This window comes from Grampus griseus, assembly GCF_964374135.1.
Source record: "Grampus griseus genome assembly, chromosome: 2".
In the NCBI taxonomy this organism is placed as follows: Eukaryota; Metazoa; Chordata; class Mammalia; order Artiodactyla; family Delphinidae; genus Grampus; species Grampus griseus.
The window spans coordinates 147,780,310-147,802,613 of NC_139018.1; the positions used below are offsets into that span (position 1 = coordinate 147,780,310).

At 43.0% G+C, this 22,304-nt stretch overlaps 1 protein-coding gene across 8 annotated transcripts in view; it reads right to left on the minus strand.

Annotated features, from left to right (window-relative positions):
• Window positions 1-22,304, minus strand: part of LARP4B (La ribonucleoprotein 4B) — a 92,080-nt gene that overhangs the window by 6,998 nt on the left and 62,778 nt on the right. For 7 of the 8 annotated variants that reach the window (XM_082647509.1, XM_082647505.1, XM_082647506.1 and 4 more), the window contains 10 exons: window positions 16,413-16,491; window positions 15,041-15,177; window positions 12,255-12,358; window positions 10,778-10,888; window positions 9,528-9,581; window positions 9,236-9,445; window positions 5,268-5,374; window positions 4,467-4,718; window positions 3,028-3,073; window positions 240-404 (listed from right to left, as the gene is read on the minus strand). In XM_082647509.1, coding sequence (XP_082503635.1) covers window positions 240-404; window positions 3,028-3,073; window positions 4,467-4,718; window positions 5,268-5,374; window positions 9,236-9,445; window positions 9,528-9,581; window positions 10,778-10,888; window positions 12,255-12,358; window positions 15,041-15,177; window positions 16,413-16,491 — 1,265 coding nt within the window. The remainder of the gene's footprint in view (window positions 1-239; window positions 405-3,027; window positions 3,074-4,466; window positions 4,719-5,267; window positions 5,375-9,235; window positions 9,446-9,527; window positions 9,582-10,777; window positions 10,889-12,254; window positions 12,359-15,040; window positions 15,178-16,412; window positions 16,492-22,304) is intronic. The other variant, XR_014296309.1, reaches the window with a different exon arrangement.

Here is a 22,304-nt window from a genome sequence, read left to right on the forward strand (position 1 = left end):
GACTTGTAAAATAAAAGCAAATCGTGAATAGCAAGAATAAAAATGCAACCTGAGTTTCTGGGTGAGTGAGTGTCTGTACAGTACACCAGTGCAGGGCTCCACCTCTGACCCTACCGCTCAAAACCTATGTGGCCTCTGCAATCACTTATCCTCATAAACCTCTTCCGCATGTGAAAAAAGCACACATGTAAAGAGCGGGACGCCAGCGGTGAGTGAGCATCAGGCTTGGGATAGCTTACCCTTTCTTTGGACGATCCTGTGAGCAAGCCAGACAGCCTGTTCTCAAACAAGTCCTCCGTCTTCAAATGCCCCGCCGCCCCAGGCAGTGGGGGGAAGCTGGAGAGGCCTAATTCAAAGCTCGGGGAGGGCGGCCTGGGCGGTGTTGGAGACTGAGTCTGACTCCTCTGAAAGAGAAGAACACCGTGGAGTCGCCCTGGGGCGGCTGGGTAGGAGGGGCTCAGAAATACCGCAGGTGAGCGATGCAAACACTCGCTCCCTAGTCTTCGAAGGTCCACACCTGTCTGGAGAAACGGATGGCCAATCCAACCCCGCCGACTTGGTCACCTATCAAAGGTCATCTGTCAGGCAACTTCGACCATGAGAGCAGAGCTGAAAAGACGAAACCTCAGGGCTGCTCCCGGCCACGGTCAAACACGCCGGTAAGAGCTGTGTGTGTACGACACCCAGACCCCCGGCAGCCGACAGAGACCAGTGGGGCACAGCAAAGTGACAGAGGCACAAGAGCCTAAGTCTCGACATTAAACTTATTCACCTCCAGACAAGTTTTGTGTTATCGCAGCAGAGTCTGTGATCTAAGTCATAAAAGAGAAAGTAAAAGAAAACAAAAGCCACTCTCTCAACTCTGTACAACTTATGTAAAAAATTTCACAAAGATTTCCATTAAAAAAAGTTTAACAAAAAAGGGAGGGAGCTTCAGTTATCTGAAAATTAACTTACTGAAACTCCTTATATTTTTAAAAGGGAGGGGGCTTCAGTTACCTGAAAATTAACTTACTAAAACACCTTATATTTTTAGATCAGTATGTAAAAGCATGGTATTTAATATGAGACTGTTATCACATTCCCTGACTTCAAGAAAGTAAGTGAACTCAGCAAAATAATACCCAAGTAAAACTTATAAGCCAAAGAGAAAGGCAGGAGTCTCAGAAGAAAGGCAGTGATATACTTTTATTGAAACACTCTTAGTCAACCTGCTAGGTAGGAGTCATTCTGTAACATCCAGTTCCTTGGCTGAAACAGACAAGGAACAGAACGGGGAAATGAGTTTGTATTAGGTAGAACACAGGCATTTTTAGTTGAATGGTGGGCTACTTGGACTGGAAGCAATGCTCTCGTGGGGCTCACTTAACTTGAAAGGCCAAGATTTCCCAGAAACTTATACCAACTGGAAGATTATCCCTACAGAAGTAAAATCTACAGAAGATCTGTTACAGCTCAAGTGAGAGCAGGTTAAGGATGAAATCGGATCCACGCTGAGCACAGCCCACCTCTCCTTTGGGCCTCCTGCTGCATGTCTCCTCCTTGGCGTAGGTGTCTGAGGGCTGCCTACCTTGCTCGCGTGTGTGCCCTCTGAACCAGGCTGCACGGGTAACCGTGTGGCTACAGCGTGCCCTGTAGTTCAGCATGCTCTAGGTTATGCTCATCTCAAAGCAATTTTTAGAGGCTTTATTTTAAACATCTGCATGTTTCTGAGGTGAACCCAGCTTTTCAGAAGATGAGCGTTTCTAGGAAGAAAGACCTGAGAAAAAATTGACTAAGTATCAACTTTCAGGAAGAAAAGAGGCAATGTTTAACGTTTTTAGGGTCTGAATGGCTTAAGGCAAGGCATGAATGTCAACCCCTGGTCCCGAGGGCGTGGCCAGGCCACCTGCTCACACATCTGCAACCTGCCCCCAAGCTTCTCAGGTGTTCAGAACACCCAGTGCAGCAATGGGCTCACTGTCGAGTACACACACCTGAGCCACATGTGTGGGCATCTGAGTGGTTCCAGGTATGAACACGCAGATCAGGAACACAAAACAGAATGAAATGGAAATGGCAATAGAAAAACATTTCACCTTTGCAGGTAATGCAGTGACCAGGGGCAATGATTCCTGCAGGGTAACTAGTACCTGAAGAGATAGTCAGATGCCTGTCTTGTTAGTCCAAATGTAACAGGAATTCATGCATTCCAACTGGAACCAACCGATATAAACTGCCTTACCACAGGGTCACCAAAAACTAGACTGAACTGACCAACATGGTAAAATTAGGGTGTTCATTTACTACGAATTTGCACTTTCTAAGTTCTAGGCAAATACAGTAATGAGAATGTACACACTCAATGGCTTGGGGTCCAGACCAAGAACTGTCTCAAGGCCTTTTCCAGGCCCTGAATGTGGAGCTCTACGAGAGCCCACGTCTACATGCACACCGCCCACGCTCTCCCCTGCAGAGCACCACCCAGAGGGGGAGCTGGTCAATCACCCTAAGCAGACACAACCACGTCTCCTGTACTTACCACTCACATAAACCCATCACTTATTTTGGGTTTGTCCTGACCCTAAGTTACATGCAGCAAAAATCAACAATGCTTTCTACACAGTGGATACAGAGTAAAATATTTTGAATGAAAAATACTGATGAGCTAATTCCTACGTGAGAGAAGTTTATTCTGCTTGCCCAAACTCGTGATTCCGGTGATTTCAAAGTACACTACCTGGTCACCCACACAGAAAGCACTCATCTGGACAAGTGTAAACAGACCACATATGTGCATGATGCACTCCTGGGTGCACCTATGTGCCGCATAGGACACGCAGGTGCCAGCAGTTCCTCAGGAAACCAGCCACCACCACCTCCTCTTTAGAGCATCAAAAAAAGGTCTATTATCACCTAGCGGACACCACATTACGAGAAAATCTCTTTTGAAAAGCTCTTTCTCACATCTTAATTAAATCTCAGGTTTGTTTAGTGTAAGCTAGGTTTAAGCATCTTGTGAAAGTGGCACAGGCCTGATGTACTCACTGTGAACTTCTCCTCCCGTTTCTTCCGGTAACCAAAGGAATTTTTCCTAGAGGAGAGGAAAGCAGAAGACTGTTAACTTTTCCCATTTGAAACAATTTCACTGAGCACAGTATGTGCAGACACATTCAGTCTTCATGACTTTGTAATCTTTTATAGATGACTTTTGATTTTAAAATCCCAACCTTAAGAAGTGTAAGCAAAACAAAAAAAAATTTATAGTAAAGAAGTAAAATTGAGGTCTAGATAGGTAAATAAAAGAAAATATTTATTGAAGGAATTTTCCCATTTAGAATTTTTGTTATGATATGAACATCTGAATATCCATTCAGTTGGAGTGGCAAGATATGTAAAGTGTGACACTGAGCTATAAAGGTGAATTGTTAAAAAATGGTAATGACAATCTATCCAATTTATCATCAAAAGGAAAAGCTCCCAAGTAGCCTAGTCCACTCCTGCACCCCTGGCCCTCACTCCAGTGAACCACATGGGGTTTCTGAGCTCCAAGCACTTCCTCTCCCCATCTGCCAGCCTTCCACTCCACAGTTCCTGAGGCACATTTCCAACATCCAGAGTCTGACCCGCCAGCATTGGCGCCGTTCCCTGCACAGCAGCTTAAACCGCAGCAACAACCCCACCTACTGAGTGGATGTCACGGCAGGCCCAAAGGCACCAAGACACTTCACTGCCCGGACGGGCTTCCGTGGCCTAACAGTTCACACATTAATTCCCATTTATAATTTCATTTTTATTTATTTACCCTTTGTCATTTCAGCTGAACGCAAAGACTCCCTAAGGGCCCGTATTATGTAAGTTGAAAAGGAATTTAGAAATAATCTTGACCAATTCCACCCCTGATGGGCCCAGCAAGGCCTGACTGCGAAGACGGAGCCGCCTGGGGTCCCTCCCGCTCCCACAGCACCGGGAGCACACACCCCCCGCCAGAAGGAGCTCCTGGAGGCAGACCACGTCCTCCGTACATAATACTCAGAAAAGTAGTCTTTACTTACAGGTTTCAAAGTGGGTTTACAACAGGAAAAGCTTATGGAGGCTGAGCCCACGCTAGATACGCTAGATGTGTGCTGGAGCGCATGTCCTTCCTGACATGCCGCGGGGGGCGGGGGGGGGCGGGGGGGGCGGGGGCGGTCTGTCCGTTCAGTTCTCCACACATAATGACTGTGACCCAAGGCAGCCTGGCCCACCCTCAGTTCCCACTGAACAGTGTCCTGTTACCACAAAGATGGAACTGGTCAAGTCTCTGCTCTAAAAGTAACACCCCTGAGTAATTATATAAAACCTTGGATGGTTACAGCCTTCCATTTGATTTTCTGTGATGGACTTGAAAATAATGATTATAAAACACATCTGAATTAATGGAATCTGACACTACGAATAGTTTCTAAGTACACAGTACCTGTCCAAATGAAATTGTGAACACTCACCTCCCTCTACCTAAGCCCGGAGAGGACTCGAGGCTGCTCTGTTCCAGCCGCCCGGGCCCCGCGTCTCTCTTGGCGTAGACTGGAGGGTTCTGTAGCCGAGCTCGAGGCTGACCCGTCTGCCTCGTTTGTGGGCTCCGCACACCGTTCATCAACCGGTCCGCAGTGAAGTTAAATATCGAAGGACTTTCTAACAGCCCGGGCCCTCTCTCTGCACTGGGAATGGCATGGCGCAGATGAGATTTACTAGGATTCCTGTAAATAAAATGTTTGTATACGCTCAGTTCTAAAATGATCATGGCATTATGAAAAAAGCGTGCTAATGCAGAAATGGCTAAGCTAAAATGTGCTTTCTTTTTAGGAAAAATATTAAAAATGTTACTTAGTTAGTTCATAATATGTCTGATAATGCAAATCTAAATGCAGTATGGACGTTCTGCTGGGCTGTAGCCCAGGTCTAAATTAAAAGCAGGCGCATGCAGATGCAAGCTGTCCCAGAAGCCTTTGTCTCACGAGTCTACCCTCTACGTAGGCGTTGCAACACGCATTTCAGGGTTTAATGCTCACAGAATGGAATTCCACGCCTTGAGTCGTTTTACTCCTGGTGGACATTACTGGTGGTCAAATCTACCATTAGCCAGCACAGAACAGCCTCTTCACTTAGTGTGACTCACCCAAATGGTGAGAATGACGGAGGTTTAACACATTTGCTTTTGCTTTGCTTTGAAAATATACAATGTGGCAGTGACCTCTTGTTACAAACCCTGGGGAAATAGCAGCCTTTCAACCCCTCACGGGACTTGCCTGCTCCTTGGAGGGTATTGTCTGAGTGAAGTCAGAGGAGATGCTGCAGGTTTGAAGGTTGGAGACGTGAACCCATTTATAAATCCAGTATTTGGAAATGGCGTTACCTAGATTCATTAAAAACAAACAGACTTCAGGCTGGTTAACACTGGTCGCTGACGTTCCATGTCATACTTGGAGTGCTCACCGTGGAGAAGAGCACTGGGTAGGACTACTGCTAATGGCCAAGACTTCTTGATCCAGGCTGGGGCCGAGACCTCACAACAGCCCCACGAGGAAGCCGCCTCACACGTGTGGAGGGAAGCGTCTGCCCCCACCCCGCCTCGCCCGGTGCTGAGCACAGGCTGAGCACGTGATCCCACACTCTCAGCCCAGTGCCCGGACTGACACCCACGATGTGCCGACATCAAGTCAACAACTCTTCATTCCTGATGACTTTAATAAAATCCATCAAAGCTCTCAATCTTGGGGGCATTTAGGGATCTATTTCACAATCACTGCCTTTGAGAATGCCCTTTTAGCCTCACCTGCATGCAAGTCTTGCTGAGTATCACGATATTTTCAGGTCATTAACAATTATGCCCCAAGTCACAATTTATGGCGATATACTTCATAAACATATACTGACATATATGTCAGAAGAAAATTAAACAGGGTCACAGTGCCCTTAAAAGATACAATCCTAAACATAATCTTAAAACATTAAAAAAATTAAGTACAGAATTTTAAATATCAGCCAACTACTAAAAAATCTAGTCACAACAAAAATAAGATCGAACTTAGTGTTGAAATAGTTTTTAAAAATCATGAAAAGAGCGATCACTCCTGTTTTCTGGATTCTGAACATGTGGTTTCACACAATTTCTGTATAAACAACATTCCCTGATGGATTGAAAGGCATTTAACTCCTTGGTGCCATCCAGTTCTGACCTCACGTTTTCACTAAATTGAGAGATACAAATAGGCCACTCCTTGTTTGGGGAAAAGGAAAAGACAAAAAGCCGGCAATTCCTCTTAACTAGAGCTAACCAAAAGCTGTAATAGGATGATTAAAAACAGCTTAAGACCAAAACAAATCATTCCAAATTTTGAAAAAGAAAATGAAAGCAATAAAAGGGAAATGCTGAGGGAGAAAGATGCAGTTAAAACTGTGTTAGGGGACTTCCCTGGTGGTGCAGTCGTTAAGAATCCACCTGCCAATGCAGGGGACAAAGGTTTGAGCCCTGGTCCAGGAAGATCTCACATGCCACAGAGCAACTAAGCCTGCGTACCACAACTACTGAGTCTGTGCTCCAGAGCCCACAAGCCACAACCACTGAGCCTGCGTGGCACAATTACTGAAGCTTGCACGCCTAGAGCCTGTGCTCCGCAACAAGAGAAGCCACCACAATGAGAAGCCTGAGCACTGCAACGAAGAGTAGCTCCCGCTCGCTGCAACTAGAGAAAGCCCAAGCACAGCAACGAAGACCCAATGCAGCCAAAAATTAATAAATAAATACGTAAATAAATAAATTTATTTTTAAAAAAACCGTGTTAGGGATTTCCCTGGTGGCACAGTGCTTAAGAATCTGCCTGCCAATGCAGGGGACACGGGTTTGATCCCTGGTCCGGGAAGATCCCACATGCCGCGGAGTAACTAAGCCCGTGAGCCGCAACTACTGAAGCCCATGCACCTAGAGCCTGTGCTCAGTAACAAGAGAAGCCACCAGAATGAGAAGCCTGCACACAGCAATGAAGAGTAGCCCCTGCTCGCCACAACTAGGGAAAGCCCGTGTGCAGCAATGAAGACCCAACGCAGCCAAAAATAAATTAAAAAGCAACAAGAAAAAACCTCCAAAAAACTGTGTTAAGATCTCCAAAGCTCTTCTGAGGAACTACCATATATTCAGAAATACATCTATCACACCAGAACCAGAGTTTGAAGATTGTAAATCATGATAAGAACAATTGAGACGAATCATTTCATACCTGTAATTTTACATATAAAACCCTGGTATTTAAGTAATTTTTCTCAAGAGTTTAAAAATAAATTGGTTGCTAACGCAGTAATTTAACACAACTTGCTGAGAATTAACAGGCCTCATCTTGTCACTTCTGCTCAAAATGACGCAGTCTGTTTTACAACGGGCCTCACGTGGCCCAGCCAGATCAAAGGAACCAGCTGCACGGCCAGACTACCACCCAGGAAGCGAGGGCCCCCACTTGGGACAGGGACAAATACGATTAAGAGAGATTAGAAAAACAAGCACAGCAGTGAGACTCCTTTGGAGGAATCATTCAACCAAGAATTGACGGATGCTATTCCCCTTGAAGATTTCCTTGCTCACGATACATTAACTGCATGGCTCTCGGTACACTTCCATGGAACGCGGTGAGGATTTCAAAACAGCAGTGTGTTTTCTTACCATAAGGATTCACTCAACAGAGACGGAGCGCTACCTTGTGTGCTCACTGCTCTCGTCCCACGCTGGCCCTGGGCTCCTGAGGGCTGTCCCTCATCCCCATCCATCCTCCCGGCCCTCATGCCTCAGGACACACTCAAGGCCTGGACAGTCTGGCCCTGACAGACCTTACCAACCTCCCCTCCCAGTCACTGCTTCAGCCTCTGCTTTAGCTCAGAAATACTCAGAGATTCACACAACTGTCGCCTGTCCGACATGTGCCTTTCCTGGACACGCATCTTGACATTCTGTGCAAAACAGGCACCAGGTACCCAGGTGCACCAATGCTCCCTCCCCCACGCCTGCCCTCTCACCATCAGTGGTCCCGACTATCCCCAGACTTGGCCACAGCCATACCTTCAGGGTTACTCAGTTCCTGCTCTTTGACCACAACTCTCCCCATGGCCCACCCTCCGCAGAGCAGCCCTGATTCTCACATCCCGCTCCATCAGACTCCTGCAATCGCCAGACATGGCCCGCCAATCACGCTAACATCTAGAGCAGCACAGCTGGAGAAAAGTGATGGATCCATTACACATCTATCGAGTCTAACCACAGGCCTTAAACAGGCCAAAATCTGTAAAAATTAATCACTCCAGCCAGCTGTAGGGCTGGTGTGAGAAATAAAGCTTATAAGACAGTACAGGCAGACCTCAGAGATACCATGGGTTCAGTTCCAGCAATAAAGCAAATGTCACAATAAAGCAAGTCACACAAATTTTTTGGTTTCCCAGTGAGCATGAAAATTATGTTTACACTATCCTATTGTCTAAGTGTACAAAAGTATTATACCTTACAAAAACAATGTACACACCTTAATGAAAAAATACTTTATTGCTAAAAACTGCTAATCATCCTCTGAGCCTTCAGTGAGTCTAAGATCACTGATGACAGATTACCATGACAAATATAATTATAATGAAAAAGTTTGAAATACTGTGAGAATTACCAAATGTGACACAGAGGCACAAAGTGCGCACTGTTGGAAAAATGGCACCAAAAGACTTGCTCAATGCAGGGTTGCCAAAACCTGCAATTTGTAAAAAAAAAAGAAAACCAAAAAAACGGAGTACCTGCAAAGCGCAATAAAACGAGGCCTGTCTATATGTCTTCCACTTGTCCTGGATTGTTAGAAGCCTATTAAACACCCTTTTCTCCTTCAAACCATGTCCCGTTGGGTTCCCCTCTGTGCTCAGAAGGACCCCGGCTAGCCTACAACTCGTAATCACATTTTGTGTTTTTCTAGGGATTACACAGCTTAGGAAAGGAAATGCTAGACAGGAGGGGAGGCAAACCAGGCAAAGGATCGGGATCTCATTATTGGAAAGGTTTTTAAAAATTTACACAGTTCCATATTTATCTCTCAATTAAACTGAAAATCCACCAGAGAACCTGAAGGCCTGTTTTACTATGGCAAACGGCATCCGTACTGGTTTCCCCGGTTAGAGGAAGATCTTATTCTCTAAAGCACCCAGTGTCTGCCACAGGGTTGTCTGCCATAGAAGCTCCAGTGAAGCCAGGACTCACCAAGGGCGGATCAAGATAGCTATGTGTCGCTGACCATGTCTGGGGGGCGATCAGGCTGTAGAGAGGAAACTGCTGCTGGGGGCTGTAGACTGGAGGTAAGTAAAACGATGCGGTGTAGCGCTGCTGTGTGTAGAGGCTCATGTCCAGAGGTCTAAAGCCATTCTTTGGCAAAAATGTGTTTATAGCTATTGCCTTCGCTTTTATCCGTGCCTGTTTGAAAACATGTAAGTTTCTCTTAGAACACTTAAGGACACTGGTTTGCAGATAAAGTATAACCAATGATCTTGCTTACCTTAATTGGTTTTCCTTGAAAAGTTTTGACTTCTTCTCGCAGATATTTGTAAGCCTGAAGACAAAATCATTCATAACACCATTGTGTTAATTTTATAAATAAGATGAACCTATAATTAATTCAGCACCTCAAATAAGCAATTATATAGTTAAAATATGGTGGATAGGACCTAGCACAGTGATTCTTAACCTTTTTGGGTCACAGATTCCTTAAAAGATCCTGATAAGAGCTATGGAGCCCCTATCCAAAATTCTCATTAATGTAATACTGTAAATTGACTATACGTCAATAAAAAAGAAAAAAAGGAAAAAAGTTCTTATGAACAGTATTTGTATACAATTTTGTAAGTGTTAATAGAAACCATAAAAGCATCTCACAGATCATAGGCTAAGAATCCTTACCTGGGAAAACAATGGATACCAAGGTCCTAGTAATAACCCCAATATGAACTTGGAATTACAGTTTAGGAAATGAAAGGATTACGATCGCAATATTCAAAAGTCATTATTTGTGAAGCTCCTGATTCTGCTCCAAATTCTCCTACATAACTCCGAAGGCTCTGACCCATGTGACTCAGCCTCAGGCCATATTCCCCACGCAGGTAAGGGGGGCTTGCACCTGCCCCACAGACCTGCCTTTTCTCACCTCCCATCACCTTGCTCCTCCTAGTCCTTCTTTCCCTTCCATCCAGTTAAGACCCATCTTTCAGATTCTTGTTTCTCTCTTCTGAACCCACAGCAGCCTCAAATGTGTTAACGCCTCACACTCTACTGCCATTCCTTTACGCAGGCTAGAGTTTCCCCTGAATATGATGCTTCCTTCAAGGGCAGGGAGACGTCTGAGCTCCATGCCTCTCACAGAGCTTCTCAATGCCTTTTCAAGCACCTTGTAATACAAGGCTGCCCAGGGAAAGTTAGAATTAGGTTCAAACTTCCCAAACACTTTTCCAAATATTAAAACCTTTATCTGTACAGAGATAAGAAAAGAACTAGTTTTCCTAGGCTGCCTGTCTTACATGTCCTTAGAAAATAACGTCTATGCTTTTCACATCGCTACAAAACTGTCTACACATACACCTTTTTAGGTTTCTTCAACCTGATTTCCCTGCACCTTATGTTCACACTCAACACCACATGTGATCGTAATCTCCGTGCCCACGTTTAGTCCCACAATGTACTGACTGCTAAGTACTGGTAAACTCTGTCCTTTGTGGCAGAACAGGGTGGGGGGTAAGGGGAGGAAGAACTTACCTGTTGTGCATCTGCTTCTGTTTCAAATGTAATAAACCAATTATCATTATAGGCAAATTCACAGTTTATAAATCTCGGTAAGTTATCTCCTTTAAATAGTGCTTCTACTTCCTACAGGAAACAGAGAGGTTAGGAATTAATTCTCAACTACGCCACTGTTTGTCCTCACCAAAGAAACACGGTGCCCACTCTTAAGGACAGATGCCTAGAAGACAACCCCAGCACACCGAAGTCCAGGGCCCTCTCTCAAGGTGGCTGAGGAGTTCAGTGTGGCTTCCAGAATTAGGATCCCATTGTCACAGGAAATAAAATTCACAACCCACTGACAGCTTTCCTGATCCCTAAGAGACCCGAAACTAAATTAATAGGAAAATATTTTATTTTACCAGTAGCCAATAACTACACAATTTGGAGCCAGAGAAAGGTAATTTAAGAAATCTAAAAATTAGCTGGCCTTTTGCTTCCAGCCAAGATGGACTACATTTACCCTCCCATATGAAATAATTACAAACAAAAGACAAAATATATGAAATAGCATTTTTCAGACAGTGGACCTCGGGCCATGCAGGACAGCAATCCCTGAGAGGGACAGGTACAGACAGGTCCTCGAGTGCCTGACTCACATATGGGGCTTCCAGGCCGTGGTGCCAGGAGGGTGGGCACAGGCCCAGCCCAAAGCTGCAGAAATAGCAACCTGAAGTGATGAGAGGTTTCCCCTAGAGCTCTCTGGGATCGAGGAGTATCTCCACCAGCCTGAGTGGAAAACAATCCTAACTCAGGACATCAGGTGGAGCTCTCAGGAAGCACTGCCCCAGGGGGAGGCCAGTCTGCTTCCACCAGTTCCAAGTCACTTAACTGAGCCTCGTAACAGAGCTCAAGAACATGTACAGAAAGGAGTACAAAAACACTCTGTACCCAATGAAATAAAATCCAAAATGCCTGGCTGGCATCCATTCAAAATTTGCAAGGCACACAAAGAAATAGAAAAATATGACTTATAATGAAAAAATCAACCAGTCAAATTAAACCCAGAAATGCACCGATACTGGCACGTCGGCTCAAATCAAGCACAGGCCACACTGGTGTTCATTGCATCCTTCTCATCGTGAAAATTTGTTTTGGAAAGTGATTTAACATAAAAATATGTTCTCTGTCTCAACTTGTTGGTTTACTATTCTTATTTTTAAATGAATAAATATTTAAACCTTTTCTCTTTCTAACTTCGAAATACTGAAGTTACCATAAACTCTCACTACTTTTTTCAGCGTGAAATGTGTAATGGAGTCCTGAGACCAAAAAGTTTGAGAACCACTCTTACAAATGAATCACACTGTAACTATCAGAGTGTGTAAAATCTTGGGAAAAAAGTGTTACTGTACATATTTCTGCTTTAAAATACATCTTCCAAAAACCACAGAAACAAACAAAAAACCCACCCAAAAAAGTCCAAGTTTCCTTCAGAGGAGAAATGACTTACTTCTACAGGGGTGGATTCAGGTATTTCACGTAATATTACTATGCAACGATTCTGATTTGGCCTTACTTTTTCTCCCTTCTCATCCACTTGGACTAAAGGTAAAGCTGTAAAGAGAAGAGAAATGGATGATACACAAATATTAAAACAAAGCAACCATTTGCACTACATCGGGACCTAACGTAGATACTCTAGCGGGACATGTTAGACTACATCGCCAGACGCGTTAAAGAAAGCCGTATACAACGGGAAAACTATCAAAAGTCTTGATAGCTTAACACAAGCTATCAAAAGGTTTTAGACCAATCTTGCACATTACAATTAGGGGCTCTGGGGAGCCCTGTGGGAGCTGTAACAGAGGTAACGCTATGACACAGGTTCTCCATAGCTCAAACAACTCCAAGTCGGTCACAATGCAGGGCTAGAGACTTTCTCTTTCTACAAGTCCCCAAAACAAGACACCTTCCTGTCTCCTTACGACTTAATTTTGAACTCACAGAAGTTGTCAAGCACCCTTCACTCAGCCTTCCCTAACGATGGATCTTACATGACCACAATCCACCATTGAAACAAGGGTCAATGCTGCCAGCACGGGGACAGGCCCAATTCAGGTTTCACCAGCTTTTGCCTTATCTCCTTTTGTTAGGTTTTGTTTTTTGGTGTCACTCTATGAAATTCTATCACATGCAGACTCAGGTCATAGCACACCAGGATCAAAATCAGGGCTCAGAGCTGTGTACCACCACGAAGACATATATTACCAACATCAGAAATGGAAACATCCCTTAGTACCAAAGCTAACTTTTGGGAAGTAGGATCCATGAGAGAAAAGAAAACTCAAGGCCCATGTGGTTTCTGGAGAATCCTACCAAATGTCAAGAAAAAAAATAACAATTCTGTAGTACAAACTCTTCTGAACTTAAGAAAGTACTTTCCAATTCAACCTATGAAGCCAGCAGTTCTTTGATACCCAAACTAAACAAAGGCATTACAAAACAAAAAAACTATAGACCAATATCTCCCATGAACAATAAAAATTCTTACCAAATATTGCCAAATTGAATCTAACAATATATAAAGATGGGAATACAAAATGAATGACAAGTGGATTTTTCTCAGTAATGCAAGGTTGGTTTACCAAAAGAAATAAGCAATATAATTCACCATATTAATGGACTAAAAAACAAAAAAAAACCCCACACAACTATCTCATAGATGCAGAAGCATTTGACAAAATCCAACATTCATTCCTGATAAAAATTCTCAGATAACTAGGAATAGAAGGGAAACCTCCTCACCTACAAAAAAAACCAACGTCTAGCATCTTTCTTACTAGAAGATGGGCCAAGGCAAGGATGCTGACTCTCCCCACTTCTATTCAACACAGCACTGGAGGCTTAAGCCAGGGCAATAACACAAGAAATAGAAATTACATACACCCAGACTGGGTGTAAGAAGGTAACCTTTTCATTCACTTTCATTCAAGTTGAGCTCTATGTAGAAAATCTGATACAATTTCCATAAAAAACTAGGATTGTGAGTTTCAAAAGGTTTAAGTATACAAGATTAATATTCAAAAATAAATTTTATTCCTACATACTAGCACCGAACACCTAGAAATTGAAATAAAAATATTTATGCCCAAATATGAAATACTTAGTTATAAATCTGGTAAGATATGAAATACCTGCACTATGAAAACTGCAAAACATTGCCAAGAGAAAAATTTTTAAGATTTTTCTAAATGAATGGAGAGATATCCTATGTTCATGAATTAGAAAACCCAATACTGTTAAAATGTCAATAGTCCCCAAACTGATTTATAGATTTAATGTAATCCCAGTAAAAATACCAATAGGACCTTCTGAAAGAACAAAATGTCGATTCTAAAATTCACAAGGAAATGCCAAGCATTTGGAAGAGCCAAAACAAAGCTGGAGATTTTGCAACTACTCTAAGATGTACTATAAGAGCCAGTACCATCCAGACACTGCAGCAATGGCATCAAAACAGACAAAATAGATTGAGGACAGACATACGGCCCAGAGAGAAACCCACACATACAGGGATACATGATTCTCACGATGGCACAAAGGCAGTACAGTGGAGAAGTAGAGTGTTTTCAACAAACGGGCTGGAAGAGCAGCACATTCACATGCAAGGGGGTAGAGAGCTCATACCACATACAAAAATCAGCTGACAACAGATCACAGACCTAAAAATGTAAACCCTAAAACTAAAACTTCTAGGAGAAAATCCTTGTGACCCTGAATTAAGCAAAGATTTCTTAGGCACAATACCAAAAGCAAGATCCATAAAAGAAAAAAATTAACAAATTGGACTATATAAAAAAACTGAAAACTCTGCTTTTCAAAAGACATTAGAACAAAAAGAGAAGCCACAGACTGGGAGAATGTATTTGCAAATCACATCTCCAATAAGGACAAATACAGATATGTGCATCTCAAATTGCACACAAATACACACTCCTTAAATCTCACCTGTAATAAAACTAATTTAAAAAAAAGTGGTGGGGGTGGGGCATCTGCACAGACAGCTCAGAAAGGCAGCACATGAAAAGACTGCCCAGTGTCATCAGGCACTAAAGAAACAGAAATTAAAACTACAATGAGATACCACCGCCCACCTGCTAGAAAACCTACAGTGGCCCATCTGTGACGCCAGGCCTGGGTACCTTAGCACGAATGGCTGTGAATCTAAGCATCACACTGGCAAGAAAAATGCTGTCAAGACCACGTACGATGCAGCCTGGGCTGCAGTCTACTTACATCTCAGCACTTCGACAATCAGGTCTATGTCGGTGCTGAGCTTCTTGATGTGGTCCAGGTTAGCTACCGTGGTGATTGGCACGTACTGATCACTGTCCATCTGCGATATAAGGTACATGTCACTAGCAAGGTTCTCCCTGGAGAAAGAAGACAATCTGTCTTAATTCACAACTTCTTTAAAAGGAACCTTCACAAGAGGCACGAGTGTGGTACGGTACTGCCCTGGAGTGAGAGCTGAGTTCAACCCCCACCCCGCCGCCGCGATTTGCCATCTCTCTGACCTTACGTCGATTTTGTCAAAGACATCTGGGGAGGCAGAGAGAGCAAAAGTAAAAGTGTACTGCACTTTATATGATCAAAATTAATGAGCAGGTAAATCTTTAAAAAAATGTATTTATAGCTCATCTTTGTTCTAAAAAGTGTTTTGAGTAGCTTTTTAAAAATAGAAACACAGGGCTTCCCTGGTGGCACAGTGGTTGAGAGTCCGCCTGCCGATGTAGGGTACACGGGTTCGTGCCCCGGTCCAGGAGGATCCCACCTGCCGCAGAGCGGCTGGGCCCGTGAGCCATGGCCGCTGAGCCTGCGTGTCCGGAGCCTATGCTCCGCAACGGGAGAGGCCACAACAGTGAGAGGCCCGAGTACCGCAAAACAAAAAAAACATAACAAAAACAAACAAAAAAATAGAAACACAACTTCTTTTTTTTTACATTGATATTTATTTATTCATTCATTCATTCATTCATTCATTTATTGCGGTACGCGGGCCTCTCACTGTTGTGGCCTCTCCCGTTGCAGAGCACAGGCTCCGGACGCGCAAGCCCAGCGGCCATGGATCACAGGCCCAGTCGCTCTGCGGCATGTGGGATCTTCCCGGACCAGGGCACGAACCCGTGTTGCCTGCATCAGCAGGTGGACTCTGAACCACTGCGCCACCAGGGAAGCCCCGAAACACAACTTCTTAAAGTAAGGAAACACAGCTAAGAGAATGAAAAAGTAAGAAAAATGTGATAAGGCCAAGAAAGGCTGGTGCCCAGAGTGCTTGCAGTTCAGGCTGAACACTTGTCAGAGGGGCTGTGACTCCAACTCTGGCCTCAACAGCCCTCTGCAGCAGAGGACGGAAAAGCAGTAAAGTGAGTGACCAACAGCACGACCCAGGACTAAAACCTGTGAGGCTGACCACCTATGGCTCCACCATCAGAGTCCAAGTCCGTGGGCAGGGGATGGGGGTAGGGGGGATCTCGACTTCCTACAGATGGACGTACAGACACAGATGTTAACAGATACTCCTTCTGCGTAAAGCATGACATCTGTACATAGTAGCAGTGCACAACACCTTAGATATCAGATACTAGAAAAACACTACCATCCTCACCTAGACAAGCAGAATTCCAATGTTTTTTTAAGTACTTCCCGGGGGTCTTCCTGGCTTTCTGGTTGAGATTCATTTCCTCCTACAGAGAAGCAATGGAAAAACGGCTTAAATTTACCAAGCACATGATTCAGTATAGCAATTCTAATGTTTTCAATATACATAGTAATTTATCTACATAATGTATAGAGAATATAAGAAAAATGATATTTTACAAGGCAATCAGAGGCAAAAAAACAAAACAAAAAAAACACTCTCCCCCAAACAAAAACACAGTTTCAAAAAATAACCTGAGGGCTTCCTTGGTGGTGCAGTGGTTAGGAATCCACCTGCCAATGCAGGGGACATGGGTTCGATCCCTGGTCCGGGAAGATCCCACATGCCGCGGAGCAACTAAGCCCATGCACCACAACTCTAGAGCCCGTGAGCCACAACTACTGAGCCTGCGAGCCACAACTACTGAAGTCCAAGCACCTAGGGCCCGTGCTCCACAACAAGAGAAGCCACCACGATGAGAAGCCTGTGCACTGCAAGGTAGAGTAGCCCCCATGCGCCGCAACCAGAGAAAGCTCACATGCAACAGCGAAGACCCAATGCAAAAAAACCCTGAGGAGTAAGATTTATTAGCAAAGTTTAGCAGGTGCTTTTTATTACAAAATAAGTATAAGCTTATTTAATGCTTTGTCTCAATTCAAAAAGGATTTTCAAGTAACCTAGAAGCACACGAGATACTAAACATATAATAAAATATACAGGAAATAATCAAAATAACTAAAAGTTTTTTTGCACACTACTATATAGATTTGCATGGCATAATAATACATGAAGAACTTTCTAACAAGAGACACTTGTATTTTAAAAGTCAAAGTTAAAGACCATCAAAAAAGCAAAGACAAAGTGGGAACACTGATGACAAATAAGGACAGAGAGCTTGTGTGTGTTTTATGTAAAGAGCTTTAACAAAATCCATCCCCCACCAGCAAAAAACAAAACAAAACAAACAAAACCAATGGAGCAAATGAGACAAAATCAGAAACGGCCGTTGAAACCACAATCTCATTTCATTCCTTCATCCAGAAAGGCCTCTCCTGAGCACCATTTAAATTCACATTGAACAGCTATGTCCTGTCTCTCCTTTAGCTATCTCCTGCATGCCGGGCACTGCTGTGGAACTGCTTACTCAGCCTCAATGAGGCAGTCTCTGCTCTTATTGGGAGGCAATCAATAGTCAAACAAGTCAACAGTAAACAGGTAGAATGTGACACAATGGAGAAAACCACAGGGCGCGGGCAGACCTAATTGTGCAGAAGGAAGAATCAGCAAGCTCGAAGACAGGTCACGTGAAATTAGCCAGTTACAGGAACAAAGAGAAAAAAGGATGCAGGACAAGGAAGAAAGCCTACATGACTTGTGACATACCACCAACTGTACTTCTATACACTAACAACAAACTACCCGAAAAAGAAATTAAGAAAACAATCCCATTCACCATTGAATCCAAAAGAATTAAATACCTAGGAATAAATCCAACCAAGGAGGAGAAAGATCTGTAAGCTGAAAACTTTAAGATATTGATGAAAGAAATTAAAGACAAATGAAAAGCTACCCCATGTTCCTGGATTGGAATAATTAATACTGTGAAAATCTCCATGTAAAAATTTCCAAAGCAATCTACAGATTCAATGCAATCAATTCCTATCAAAATTCCAATGGCATTTTTCACATAAATACATCAAACAATCCTAAAATTTGTATGGAAACACAAAGACACTGAATAGCAAAAGCAATCTTGAGAACGAAGAACAAAGGTGGAAGCATCATACTTCCTGATTTCAAACTACTTTAAAAAAAGCTATAGTAATCAAAAAAGTATGGTACTGGCATAAAAACAGACATATAGACCAATGGAACAGAATTGAGAGCCCAGAAATAAACCCGTATATTTATGATCAACTGATTTTCAACAATGCTGCCAAGGATACTTAAGGGGGAAAAGGACAGTCTCTTTAATAAAAAGTGTGGGGAAAGCTGATGGCCACATGCAAAAGAATTAAATGGAACCCTTATCTTACATCATATACAAAAACCAACTCAAAATGAATTAAAGACTTAAACGTAAGACCTGAAACCGTAAAACCACCGAAAAACATGTAGGAAAAAATGTCCTAAACATCGGTCTTGGCAACAATTTTTTTGGATATGACACTAAAAGCACAGGCAAGAAAATCAAAAATAAACAAGTGGGACACTACATTCTATTTAAAAGCTTTTGCACAGCCAAGGAAAGCATCAACAAAATGAAAAAGCAACCTACTGAACAGGAGAAAATATTTACAAATCATGTACCCGATAAAGGGTTAATATCCAAAACATAAGGAACTCACACAACTCAGTAGCAAAAAAAACTCTGATTAAAAAATGGGTAAAAGACCTAAATAGACATTTTTCCAAAGAAGACATACAGATGGCCAAGTGGCACGTGAGAAGATGTTCAATATCTCTCATCACTAGGGATGTGCAAGTCAAAAACCACAATGAGGATCACCTCACACCTGTTAGAATTGTTATTATCAAAAACAGGTAACTAATAACAAGTGTTGGCAAGGATGTGAAGAAAAGGGACCCCCTTTGTATTATTGGTAGGAATGTAAATTGGTGCAGCCAATGGAACACTATGCAAAAGTGTGGAGGTTCCTCATAAAATTAAAAATAGCACCCACTACCACATGATCCAGCAATCCCACTACTGGGCATATATACAAAGGAAAGGAAGTCAGGATCTCAAAGATATGTCTGCACCTCCATGTTCACTCGATTATTATTTACAATAGCCAAGACGTGGAAATAACCTACGTGTCTACTGATGAATGGGTAAAAAAAATGTGGTATACACACACATACATACACACACACACACACACAAATGGAATATTATTCCACAAGAAAGAAGGAAATCCTGCCATTTGCAACAACATGAATGAATCTGGAGAATATTATGCTAAGTGAAATAAGTCAGACAGAACCCAAAAAAACTACACAATGTCACTTATATGTGGAATCTAAAAAAACTGAACACATGGAACCAGAGGGTAGAACCATGGCTGCCAGGGGCTGGAGGTGGGAAAATGGAAAGATGTTGATCCAAGGATACAAACTTTCAGTTATAAGATGAATAAGTTCTGGGGACCTAATGTACACCGTGGTGATTATAATTAATAATACTGTATTGTATACTTGAAATATGCTAAGAGAGTAGATCTTGTGTTCTCAGCATACCAAAAAAAAAAAAGGTAAGTATGTGAAGTGGTGGATATCAAACCATCATGTTGCTGTATACCTTAAGTATAATTAATTTTTACGTGTCAATTACACCTAAATAAAGCTAGAAAAAACTGTAACCTACCCTACCATGCTTTGTCTTTTCCACTGTGTTTTATCACCCTTACATTATATAACATGAACTTATTTATTATGTGTATTATGAATAGTCTGTCTCTGCCCGATAAGATGTAAGCACAGTAGGGCAAAGGCTTTCATTGATCATATTCACTGATGTGTCCTAAGTAAATCTGGCATGTGGTGGGTTTTGAATGAGTTTGTTTTTTTTTTTTTTTTTTTTTTTTTTGCGGTACGCGGGCCTCTCACCGCCACAGGCTCCAGACGCGCAGGCCCAGCGGCCATGGCCCACGGGCCCAGCCGCTCCGCGGCACATGGGATCCTCCCAGACCGGGGCACAAACCCGCATCCCCTGCATCGGCAGGCAGACTCCCAACCACTGCGCCACCAGGGAAGCCCGAATGAGTATTTTTTTTATTTAAAAAAACGAAACAAAACAATAAGTGAAGCAAGTTTTCCAGATGTAGAGCATCGGCTCCTGAGCGATAAAGACACACAACGGTCGTGGGCCTGGGCTCAGGAAGCGGGAAGCAGATGGAAGCCAGCAGGCTCAATGAGTTCAGGGCGTGGGACAGAGTGCACTGGGAGGGCGCCCAGAGGCGCGGGGAACCCCCGGAGGCAGGTGCGTGTTCTATGCACATCACAGGTATGATGGACTCCCTGAGGCCAGGAAAGAACCACTTGAAAGGAAGAAGGGAGCTCACATATCCTGCTGCACAGTGCCTGCTCCACCAGCTGGCCTGGAAGACCTCACGCTCACAGAGCCCCAAACACACTGGCAAGAGGAGAGAAGGGTCTGGCCTCAGAAGTGGGAAATAATGAGCCCCAGACTGAGCACTGCTCCACTCATGCCTAACAAATCATAAAACAAGATATGAAAGGATCTATTTGTTTCCAAGTAACTTTGTGGCATCCTGGAACAAGAACCAAAATATCTATAGAAATATAAAAATATTAAGTACCTAACAAAGTCAAATCCAGTCCAACAAAAAATTACAGTGAGTGTAAAGAAACCTATCCCACACAGATGTTAACATTAACTGACAAAGACATTGTAATGGTTATCCTACCTGTACCCCACATGCTCCAAAGGTTAGGTAGAAACATGAAAAATATAAAAAAAGACCCAAATAGAATTTGTACAGATGAAAACTACAATGTCTGATATCAAAAATATAGTTTGTGAAATTAACAACTGATCAGATAGTATAGAAGACTAGTGAACTTGAAGATATGAGAAACTTTCCAAAATGAAACAGAGAAATAAGATTTTTTTTAAAAAGGACAGAGGATCACTTCGAGGGACTTAATATAGGTATAACTAGAGATCATGTAGGAGAAGAAATGGCAAGGTGGGGGAGGAGCATTTGAAGATATTACAGCCAAGATATTCCAAGTTTGATGAAAACATTTATAAATCACAGATCAAGAAGCTCAACAAAGCCCAACCACAAGAAACAAGATTACCTTTAAGACTAAGATACATCATAATCAAAATACTCAAAACTACTATAATGAGAAAAATCTTAAAAGCAGCAAGAATTTTTTTTTTCCAGTACGCGGGCCTCTCACTGTTGTGGCCTCTCCCGTTGCGGAGCACAGGCTCCAGACACGCCGGCTCAGCGACCATGGCTCACGGGCCCAGCCGCTCCGCGGCATGTGGGATCTTCCTGGACCGGGGCACAAACCTGTGTCCCCTGCATTGGCAGGCGGACTCTCAACCACTGCACCACCAGGGAAGCCCTAAAAGCAGCAAGCTTTTAAACAGTGGAACAAAGTTAAGGATGATACAGTTATCAGAAATAATGCAGGTAAAAAGAGAGCACCACAGTATCTTTAAGGCCAAGAGAGGGAGATCAGGATTTACACGTAGGAATAAAGAATACCAGAAATGCTAACTGCATGGCTAAGTATGGAAGCTTGCTTTCTTATAAAATACCATTTTCCAGTACAAGGAACCAAGGTTCCTTGGAGAAATGGCTGATTCTAGGACCAGAGCAGCCAGAATGAGAACAAAACAACAAACCCTTCACTGATGGGATAGGTCAGATGGAGGAGCCAACTAGAAGAGCTTCCAATGGCCAAAGGTAGAGCATCGGAGCAATCAAATAAAGAAGTGATGATTTTTACACATGGATACAATAACACCCATGAGTCCACACTGATGCAAGTCAATGGCTGAACAAATAAATAAATGAGAGGGAAGAGACAAATCCCTATGCATAAGAGTTCCAAGTTATTTATGGAGATTCTCTGCCCTCATGAAGGGGACATTCCTTAAGTGTAGGTTGGGTACAGTCAGTGACTTCCTTCCAAAGAGCACCACATGGAAAGAGGTAGGAAAAAGAGAGTAACTTCACAGTTGAGAAAGCTAATAACAAACCTACTTCAGCCAACTGGTCAAGGTCAACATCAACCGTAATAAATCATGCTGATAGTATGTACCCTTAAAATGATGGGATGAAAACTGCTCTTGACCTCTGTGGTATTCCTTCCCTC